At 38.6% G+C, this 11,303-nt stretch overlaps 1 protein-coding gene across 5 annotated transcripts in view; it reads right to left on the bottom strand.

Annotated features, from left to right (window-relative positions):
• Positions 1-6,794, bottom strand: part of LOC146386235 (glutamate receptor 2-like) — a 111,361-nt gene extending 104,567 nt beyond the window's left edge. For 3 of the 5 annotated variants that reach the window (XM_084932323.1, XM_084932322.1, XM_084932321.1), the window contains exon 1: positions 6,503-6,793. In XM_084932323.1, the coding sequence (XP_084788449.1) occupies positions 6,503-6,608 (106 nt within the window). In that variant the 5' untranslated portion in view covers positions 6,609-6,793. Of the gene's footprint in view, positions 1-6,502 lie in introns of all 5 variants that reach the window. The other 2 variants (XM_084932325.1, XM_084932326.1) reach the window with 1 other exon arrangement.
• Between the last annotated feature and the right edge of the window lie 4,509 nt (positions 6,795-11,303).

The following is an 11,303-nucleotide window of genomic DNA, read 5'->3' on the forward strand; positions in this document are numbered from 1 at the left end:
TTACCATTAGTAAGACTGTAGCAGATGTGGAAGGTAGATTTATAACACATAGCTCTCTGCGGTATTTCACCTTTAACAATGGTTTACCTTGCCTTCTTTGGCAACATTCCTTTCAGCACAACCTCACATGTCTGAAGTTATTTTTTTCATTTCCACATACTGTATTACCACAACTGGTCTAAAAGCACACAAAAAACATAACATCAGAGTGGGAAAAATGTGATTTTGTTTACTATGATGTCTCTAACGAATCATTTTTATAATTTGAAATGCAAGTATAAATCAGAAATTTCAGAAATGTATGCACATCCAATGGATGTGCTGGGATGCATCATTGGTGATGTATCCTGGGTTCATTAGGTGTTAGGATCTTACAACATCTTACACCCTCACCCAGGTGACCCAGCCGAGGTTGATCATGCCCTAGCTGCAGCAGCATTTGGCCATGGATCACCCCTCTCAATCCACAAGCACCTGGAAGCTTAGCAGTGTGTACGCTCTGTGGAGAGACTGGCCGGTGACGCCTCTGCAGCCTACTTCCACAGGGCATGCTTGCTAACCCACAGGGCATGCTTGCTAACCCACAGGGCATGCTGGCTAACCCTCCAACACTCTTCCAGAACACCCTGGCATTTGGCCAGCTACCTTCCAAATGCCCTCTATGCAGTCTCCAAGGAACCATCAATTCTATCAGAGCTATCTGTCTTGAGGCCTCTGACATTATCACAATATCTGGGCACAAAGATGTTTCTGCAATGTGTGCTGGATTGTGAGCGTTAGGTTGTTGCTTACTTGCTGTTATCACAGAGGAGATGCTTTCACCAGCTACCATCAGCAGCTGGTCACGGTGCCAGCAGAGGTATAAGGACTCGGTAAGATATCATATACAGCTTGGATGAGGAACTTTTATCACTACTTCTTAGCCAGTAGATTGCTGTTCTTCAAATTGGATCAAATCAAGCTCAGTAGACAACCCATGGTTGGACCTAGAACTAGCATTCTGCAGAAAATTAAAAATCTCTGATTTGCCTTTTATTAGCTCTAGAGTTAAGAATCATAACTGCCTTAAAAGTCTTTGCAGAAACACTTCTCTGACATCCTGCTGGGAATTTCTAAAAATAACAAAGTCTTCCTTTACCTCATGTAAACTGACAACCATTTGAAACAATCCAAATGGGTGTCCAGAACATGTTATTCAAGAGAAAACTTATTTTCATTCAAAGAACTTTTATCAAATTATGGAATCAGCAACAGTAAATTTCTTGAATATCAGCAAGTCCATTGTACAGAAAACAGCCGTCAGCTGAACTTAGAAATGCATACATGGGCAAGAGCATTTTTAAATCTTTGTATCTCTAAATTGTTATCAAAAAATGTTATTGTTAAAAATCGATGACTCAATTTTACTTCCAGCTGAAAAATGGGAGCGAGATCTCTCCATTAAAGTTACCTGGACACACATATGCTTAAATACGATCAAAATGTTGCAAGTCCCAACTTACAACTTACACAAACCTCTCCATAGAACACACTATACATGTTCCAAGTGGGCATTATACACTCAAACATATGCACCCACTGCACAGGCAATTCTGGAGCCAGGAACCTTATGCATACACATAAACATACACACACACACACACACACACACCTACACACGCACACACACACATACACACACACACAAATACAACACAAGACGGTTGATTTGTTTTTCTCTTCCGGGTGCTGTTTGTGATTGTTTTCTTGTATGTTTTTTTTCTTAAACTTGCAGCTTTTGGCGATTTATTGCTTCTCTGTTCTCTTTATCTTTTTATATATTTTCTGCCCTTTTTTTCTCTCTCTCTTACTTTTCAGCTTTGACACTGTTATGTTACACATGTACTGTAATAACAGAAATAATGTTCATAGAAATTAATAACTTAACATGTAAAGGAGGCACATGAACAAGAGTAGCCAAGAGAGACTTTATAGAGCTCATCTTGGAAAAGGAAATGTGTTTGCTACCACGCTGCATTCAGATCATAATTCTGATTGCAAAAGCTGCCAGACAACAAAGGCTAGAAATTTTTTTTAAAACTTAAGACATAACTGACTCCATCTAAGAATAAACACACATAAACTAGCCTACTGGACACAAGAAAGGAGGATATGTCAGTGTTGGTGGTGATTAGCTCATGCCCATCTAGCTGTCTGTATGGAGTTTGGATGTCTGTGCGTGGTCTCTGTGGTTACTCAGCTGTTGTCCCACAGTCCCCACTTAGCAGGATTATTTTAACAGGTGATTGTAAATTGGCAATATGTGCAAATGTGACAGTAAATGTAGGGCTGGATATTCACAAATCTGGAAATACATACTGTATACATAATTGACAGTTATCCATACCTCATTTATTTCATGATTTTATTTCATTATATACCTGTGGCACAGTGGTTAGCACTGTTGCTTTACAGCAAGAAGGTTCGGATTTCATCTCCACTATGTGGCCGGGGCCTTTCTATGTGGAGTTTTCATGTTTTACCCGTGTTTGTGTGGGTTCTGTCCGGGTATGCTGCATGCAGTTAGAAGTATTAGGTAAACTGGTGATTCTAAATTGCACATAGGTGTGAATGAGAGTGTGAAATTTTGTCTGTATCTATGTGTTAGGTCTGCAACAGACTGGCAACCTGTCCAGAATGTACCCCGCCTTTCGTCCAATGGTAGCTGGGATAGGCTTTGGCCCTCATAAGGATAAGCAGAAGAGAATGAATGGATGGATCTGCACTCTGCACATATAAATATAAATATGCTTTATTTTCTGTGTCATGTTGCTATTGTCTGTTTGTCTACTCTGTTAAGGACATAAGCTAAATTACTTGTATGTGTACACATACCTGATATTCTACACTATAATCTACAAATTGTACAGAATATACTATATTTCTGAAATATTATGTTTTAAATTATGGCTCCACAGTGTAATTGTTTACACATTTGCCTACAAAGTGAACAATCCCCTGTTATATCCCGGGAGGTGACAAATCCCTCGGGTTGCATCAACACAGGCATCTGGCATAAAAATGTGCCAAATCAAACATGCAGAGGTTCCTGCAGTGGTGATCATCTGGGAATAAGGGCGCATCTTTAAGTAGCTTTATACAAATATTTCCACTACACTTTGTGTAGTTTGTCTACTAGAACGATTGTCTCTGGCATCAAGTCATGCATTCCAGAACTTCAGGTGAAATGGAAATGTTCATACATGCTGTCATACCTCAATTACTGTCCAGAATGCTGCTTCAAGGATTTGCACGGAGTCCTCTATAAGGTAATATGTGACGTCTTTACATAGGCTAGTCATAAAGTAGGATTGGTAAATGCACTGTTCTTGTATAGTGCTTTTCTACTGTACTTGAGTACTCAACAAGCTTTATACAACATGGTGCATTCACACATTCATACAGTCACTTTTTCCTGTGCCTAAGTTCTTTCTATGTAGTATCCACACACATTCCCACTCTCATGAAAGCATCAGAGAGCATCTTGGGGTTCAGTTTGCAGGTGGTACCTCTGGTCACATTACAGAAAATAAAGAGACTGCTTTTGAGGTTGTAATTTCCAACCTGTGGAAGTTGCTTCAATTGGTCTTAAGCTGTGTTGTTTTAATGTTACAAATATATACATTTTTAGAACATTTTCTGATTCACTATCTGTGATTTGCTTAAAAATGTTAATCTTTTGGTTCAAAGTTTGAACATATGTGCTTTTACCTTCATATATCATAGTTTTCAGGCCATTTTGGCACATTGAAATCTGAAGCCATTCTTGAATATACCTCAAAAACAATTAAAGATAAAAGTATGACATTTGTATTTCCCTTTCTTAATTTAGATCTATAATTTGAAAGAAATACATTACAATATCTGAGATTTCGCTAGTTAGAATATTTTAAAAATCCAGGGAAGGTAATAACCTGAAATTCTTAAACATGAAAATTAAGAAAATTATATTTTCATTCAACTTTTATGCTCAGCATTTATTCAGACGGTTATCATACCCTTTCTCTGATCTCGCCTTACCTCTGGCAGCCGTGGCATTGTGGTTAGAGTTGGGTTAAGGGGTTAGGTGTTCAGCTGAGGTATTTAGGGTTCGTGTCTTATTAGCATCAGACTACCAATTCTGTCATGTGGACACAGCAGCTGGGTCTTGCAAGACTACATTATTATTCTAGGGGCCATGTTATTCATTGCTAAGTATATAAATTACTTGCTTGATGTTAAATAAGGAAATGGACTTCATGCCTATGAATAAACACAATTTAGTCTATGGGAAGCACCAGCACAGTTTGGTAGATTTTTAAGTGTTTTTTACTTCTTCTTCTTCTTCTTCCTGCCCCTTTAAATTAGTAAAAAAAAATTTAATTACTATTGATATTTCATGTGTTTTCATCATAGCACATGAAATACAAATTCTTTGAAGTATACATATATAATATCTGCTTCTCTGTCTCTGTTAGGTTAGAATATATAATCATTTTTCTAAAGCTCCCATTCCTTAATCAGCCCAAAGATACTTCTCTTCTGCCTGATTGCATTCACAGACCCATATCAGCAGTAGCATCTGGAGACTTTGTGGAACTGCCTTGATGTGGCAGATAAGCTGCCCATTATAGATAGGTCAGCAAACCCTCTGCTTAAGAAATGTATAATTTTGTCTTATTTCACAATTGATTTTTTTTTCTATTTAAGAGCCCCTTGCAGGTTTAGCGTAAATATTGTCAAATGGCCAGACTACAAAATCAGCAGTGTTTGAGTTCATATCTTTGCAAGCATTTATACTTTGAAATGCTGGACTAATTCGTCATATAGTAAAATGGAAAAATTTTGGGAAAAATATCTTTCATTGCCTCTATATAGTCTTTAAGTGTCTTTAAGTGCCAGTCTTAATCCTATAATTTACTGCCCTCTTGATGGCCACAGTTAGTTGTTGTCTTTGGGAGCTGGACTTCTGGACTACCAGTAACGGAAATGGTGAGCTAACACATTTAACATATTGATAGATCCTAAGTGTTTTGCCATTTTTTAAGTAGTGTGTCTCACAAAATCAGTTATTTGGCAAAACCTTTGCCACCCAACACCCCTCTCTAGACATGCTCCTGCTATAGCTGTCACATTATTAATGCCATGTCACTCCTAAATCAGACATCATCAGAAGCATACTACATGGGCTGAGGGCAAAAAGAACTGGAGTGATGCTTAGTGATCCATAGTCCTCTTTAGGGTGGAAGAGAGTGATACAAGAATGAGCCTTTAACCCGAAGGCTCACGTTTGCAAAAATAATATTGTAAAATGCCAGAAATGTAAAAATTACAGAGATATTTTTCTAATGTTTGCATATCTTTCAGAAATATTTAAGTAACATTTTCAATAACATTTTCAATACTGCAACATTTTCATAGTGCAATTATTGTTTGCAACGTGTTATTCGAGCCTTCTGAATTTTAGTTACATTAATATATTTTAATAAACCTTAACCAAGGTGTGGAAGTAGCTTTTTGTGAAAAGCTACATTTTTAGACTTATGCAGTCCTCAGAAGACAGAATTGGTACAACAATGTCTTATAAAAGTTTCAAATATAATTTAAAATTTGTTCAAAATATAAATGTATGTTTTAGTCTACTCCAACCAGTCTTACTAAGTACGAGCCAAACAATCCAGCTGAACCAAAATTTTAAGTTCAGATGGAAAAACATACCTACTCCAAAGAGAAAAGGCTGCTGTGATATTTAAAAAACATTTTTTTTTCCAGCACTGTATCATGTATGTAAAGTAAATGTAAAGTATGTAAAGTGTAAAGTATGAGATTTATAGTTCAAATGTAAAAGCAGTGTAATGTGACTGAGGAGGAAAAACTCTGAATAGCATAAAATACTGTAGATTTGAAAGCTAACTAAGTGTAATAATGGAAAACTTTACACAAACAACCAGTAATGTTCATTATAGCTTATTCTAACATTTTAATGAAATGCTGAAAATCACCCACTTCCACTAAGGGCTTGATGGATATAAGGTCCAACAAGAAATGCAGTTCAGGAAATAAGTCTCATGTGCTGCGTTTCAGTGAGCTTAGATCTTCACTTGTCCCTATGACAGCACCATTAAGACTTCTGTGCACACAGGAGCAATTGCAGATTGACGGAATGCTGCATTGTTAGCAAGACGTTTGGGACGCATATAATTCATTTTATTTTTTGATCTATTTAGTTTACTATTTAAATGATAAACATATTAACTCAATTAGAACACTGCAGCAGCAGCAGCCGTGCAATCACGAGGCCTGGCGTTACTGACAGCAGTATAAAGAGGATGGAGATGAGAGAGGCCCACGGGCCAATAAAGAAGACACGAAAAGACAATGAAAAGGAAAGGTTTGAACGGGTAAAAGACGAGCTTTAATACACGCTGGAACAGGAAAGGTGAGGATGACAACGATCGGGCGACGACAGATATAAAAATCCTACCAATCTGGACGCTCGGAGATCCGCACAATGCCCCGCGCCATAAGAGTGCCACCAAAAATAGCAGCTTCATTGTGGTATTCAGGATCCTCGCACAACACCACAGCATCTTACGATAGAGGTTCCTACCAAAACATCACCTCCATCAAAGACGATGTAATCTCATGGCGTTATTCCGGTGTTATTTAGAAACGTGTCGGGCTCTGCAGATGCCCGATCCTGTCTCCTGAGGTGCGCGTGCTGCTGCTGAAGCTGGACTCGAGGGCGCGCGCACTGAATTGCCCAGGAATGCCGATGAAGCACGAGAGAAAACCGAGAGCAGCCGACTGCTGCACATGAGGTTATTATAAACCTCCGCTCGAGGAGGCTGACACAAATTCTAACATAACAGATGCACACTGGGAATTTTTACAATAACTAATTTCTAATTGCATTAAGCAATGCCTAAAAGCTATTATAATAATTATATTATATACATTATAATTATGATTTCCTTCTGTCTTTTTTTCGTAATCATTACATGCGCCTTTAAATATGTTACTATGTATTTTCACATTGCTGTATAGCAGCTGTGTCTATATATATTGCCGTGTTACGTAGGGCAAAAAGAGACTGAAGCCATCCCCACCCAACGCCCGGCTACCTCTATATCACAGCTAACGGAGGGTAAACGGTCTTAAAATCCAGCCTGTGGATTGTGACTGAAAATGATCCAAGTGCAAAAACAGAGCTTTTCTGTATGTCCTAATAATAAGGCATTTGGATTCTTACTCAAAGATAAATCAAAATTAGTTAGATCTATATATAAATGTGAAATGTTGTTTGAGTAGTGAAAATGTTCTAATGGCTCAGTATTGTGTCTGTGATTGTGCGTGTGTGCACATGAGCCAGGAACGCAGGAAGACAATAACTGTGTTGTCACACAAAATCCTGAATCAGAACAATAATTGTTAAACACAGAACCAGGATTTATATGAGGTTTTACTGCTACAATCGCTTAAAACTGATCAAACTGTAACACAGCAAATGTAAATATGTTCAATTGGTCAATACTGGCATGTTGAATCAAAAATAAAATAAATAAAAATAAAAATGTTTAAGTTAACTAGTATAATAAATCAATAAATGTGATTCTAATAACTGGCCTCACTGAGAGCCTGTACAGAGTCTGACCTTGGTGTGTGTGTGTGAGTGTATGTGGATGTGTGTTTGGTGCAGGATGGGTCAACATGACACACTGGAGCCACTAATTTCAGTGAATGTCTGACTCACAAAATGTATGATTTTATAAAAGAAGATGACTAAAATAAATTTTAAAAATAAATAAACGTTGATTGACAAACATTATGAAAAGAAAGTATTATCTTCTGTATTTGAATTATAAAGGAATTATGTTACAATAAATGTTCATGTGAAAATGTGCTAAAAACAAATCTGAATTACATAAACTGAATGAAACAGAATAAATTATATCCATGTGTGACTGAATATTTAAATGTGATGTGAACTCTCTATACTAGAAATAACAAAGAATATGTAATAAAGTGGTTTTAAAGGTTAAACTTTGTGTTAAAGTTGGATAAACAGAGACTGATAGATAGGGTGTGGGTGGACACTGGATGATTAGACGTAAACAGCTTGACTGAATGACCAAAATATGAAGATGTGATGGCTAGTATGAGAGGGGGGAGAAAAGTGGGCTGTAATAGAGATTTGGGTTCTTTCCTTTTTGTCTTCTGTGAGATGAGCAGTTCAGAAGATTGGATCTAAGAGGTTCAAGTTAAAATTCCAGCAGGGATGCGAGTGTGAAAACAGCAGCACAATCTGTGAACCTGTGAATTGATCTTGTAATTTTTGTCTTTCCATCTCATCTCATTTTTTCCATGTTATGTGGTTAATTCACAAGGATTTTGGTTTACATTATACTTCCACTGGATGGCCAGCTGTTTGGAGATGATCATCCACTTGGAAACAAAGGGATAAGTGCAACTTTAGGTCTGGTTGTGCTCATTCTCTCGCCAACCTCTCTTCACCAAAGATAAGAACAAAATCAGCATTAGCTCAGAGTAGGTAAGTTATATAAGTATAGATTAAGTGATTTGATTATTGTTTTGTCATTATTACTATTTGCTAAATTGCTTTAGTATAATCCCCTGCAATTAAAGTTTAAATTGTGGACATTCACTTATTATCCTTTAGTGAAACACATTCGGCACAGGATTATCTGTACAGAACATGGCCAGGAAGTCCCGTTCCCTAGGGCAGTTGAGAATGATCGAGCTAACATCCTGTGGGACTTTTACAAATGGACAAATGGTGATGGTGGATGACCAGAGGAAGAAGGCTATAGTGATAGATGTAGTGATGGCAACATGAGGAAAAGGAACACGAGATGCTTGTGAAATAAGAAGGGCTGAGTGAGGAGCTCTAGGGTGGAGGGCAGCAGTGGTTCAGGTGATAATTGGAACACTTGGGGCAGTAACTTTCAAACTGGGCGAGTGGTTCCAGCAGATCCAGGGACCAATATCCAAGATCTCTGTGCAGAAGAGTGCAGTCCTGGAAACAGACAAGATACTCCACAGGGCCTTCAAGCTTGCAGGCTTCTGCAGGCTCACAGGACGGGTGTTGATTTTTTTTTTTTTTTTTTTTACTGATCATTGTGTGCTGTCTGGACCAAAGACAGCACACAATGACAGTCACCACAATTCTTGCTTCAGACTCCAGTGGTGGTGTGCTTTATACCAATGTATCCAACAATGTATGTCGTGTGGACCAACCACCTTTCCCCTCTTTATCCTGTTCATAACATTCTGTAACCAAAGGAATTGCACACCTTGCTGTAATTGTAACTCTTCTGCAATGCCAAGGTATTCTAGGGTCAAATGTGAAACCATCTGTTCAACAGCTAAGTCTTGGCCTAAACTGAATGATGCAGCAGGACAATGATCCCAAACAAAACTGAATATTTTAATTTGATTGGTACAACCCAGTACAGTAGTTATTGGTGCCAGATTGGCTGGTCTGGATATTTCAAAAACTGCTGATCTACTGAATATTTGCACAAACTAGGCCAGAGAATAGTCTGGAAAAAAAATCCAGGAAGGGCCAAGTTTCTTGGTGAAAATGTTTTATTGATGGTAAAGGTCAGAGAAGAATGGCCAAACAGTTTCAAGGTCACAGACAACCAAAAATGACATGGATACATGGATTCATCCTGCTGTCTATCAGCAGTTTAGGCTGCTGTTGCTGGTGTAATAGCATGAGATATTTTTCTAGCACACTTTGGGTCCTCGGCTACCAAATGAGCATCATTTAAGTCCCACATCCTACCTAAGTATTGTTGGTGACCACAGAAATTGTGATGGCTGTTTCCAGCAAAATAACACACTATGTCACAAAACTCAAATAATCTCAAACTGTTTTCACCTCTGCTGCATTCCAGTTCCACCTCCTCGGAGGAAGCATCAGTGTGAGTGGCAGAAACGCAGCGGTAAGCTGGTGAGCTGGTGAGGCTGAGCATTTCTCTGCTTATATCAATCAGAACTTTGTCATTCCTGAGTCTGTATCTTCAGATTCATAGGCGCTCAGCTCCTGGTTTCATTCCACCTGCAAACTATATTAGATGCCGTGGCCCCATTAACAACCAGCCTAAAACTAAATCTGAGCCCTGGCTAAATGACACAACTCATGCTGTTAGACATGAATGCTGAAAAGCTGGAAAAAAAAAGTGGAAAAAGGGCAAGCTGCAGATCTTGTTTCAAATATATTATTTACCTTATGGTAAATGGACCAATTCTTATATGTTTTTCTACTCTCCCAGAGCACTCAATGGCTTTATACCACATGGCTCATTCACACATTCACATCCACTGATGCTAAGATCCTGTGGGACTTCCAGATACAGATGGAAAAACTGGTGATGGCTAACCAACTGACCATAGTAGTGGTGGACAAGCAGAGGAAGACGGCCGTAATGATAGATGTAGCTATACCGAATGACCGCAACATCAGGAAGAAGGAACACGAGAACCTGGAGAAGTACCATACGCAGAGAAGAGCTCGAGAAGATGTGGAGGATGAAGGCAACGGTGGTTCCAGTGGCTCCAACAGATCCAAGGAACAACACCTGTGATCCGATCCAGTAATTTAGGCCAGTATCTCTAACCCAACTTTGCAGAAAATGTTTGAAGATTGCCCCTTCCTGTTCAAACATGGACCTGCAAGGTCCATAAAGACATGGATGAGCAGATTTGGTGTGAATGAATTTGACTGGCACGAAGTCCTGACCTCAGACCAACAGAACACATTTGGGATGTGGAATGGAGAAGAAGCATACTGTTAAACCTAGCTGTTAAAGCTGGGTTAAGAAGAAAGGTTATGATCAGTGAGCTGCAGTAGGCTTTATATTGCTCCTCACTGATCAGATGCAATGTTTGCTGTTAAAGTGTTGATGCAGAAGTATAGAGAAGGTCAGAAGGAGCTTCATTGTATTTTTGTGGGTCTAGAGAAAGCACATATTAGGGTACCAAGAAAAGAAAAAGTCAGTGTTTAGGTGTGCGGGAGGAATTACAGATGGGTTCAATGTGGGGGTGGGACAACATCAGGGATCTGCTCTGAGCTCCTTTATGTTTGCACTGCTGATGGAAAGCCTGACAGATGTGGTTGGGCAGGAATATAGGATATAATATAGGATTATAGTGTTTGCAGATGACATTGTAATCTATTTTGAGAGAAGGGAGTAGGTGGCTCCACCAATCCTAAAATCCATATACAGTTTTAGAACAACATCCAGATTACACCTTTT

The sequence above is a fragment of the Perissodus microlepis genome, chromosome 6 (genome assembly GCF_051167445.1).
Source record: "Perissodus microlepis isolate ML-2025 ecotype Zambia chromosome 6, ASM5116744v1, whole genome shotgun sequence".
Taxonomy (NCBI): Eukaryota; Metazoa; Chordata; class Actinopteri; order Cichliformes; family Cichlidae; genus Perissodus; species Perissodus microlepis.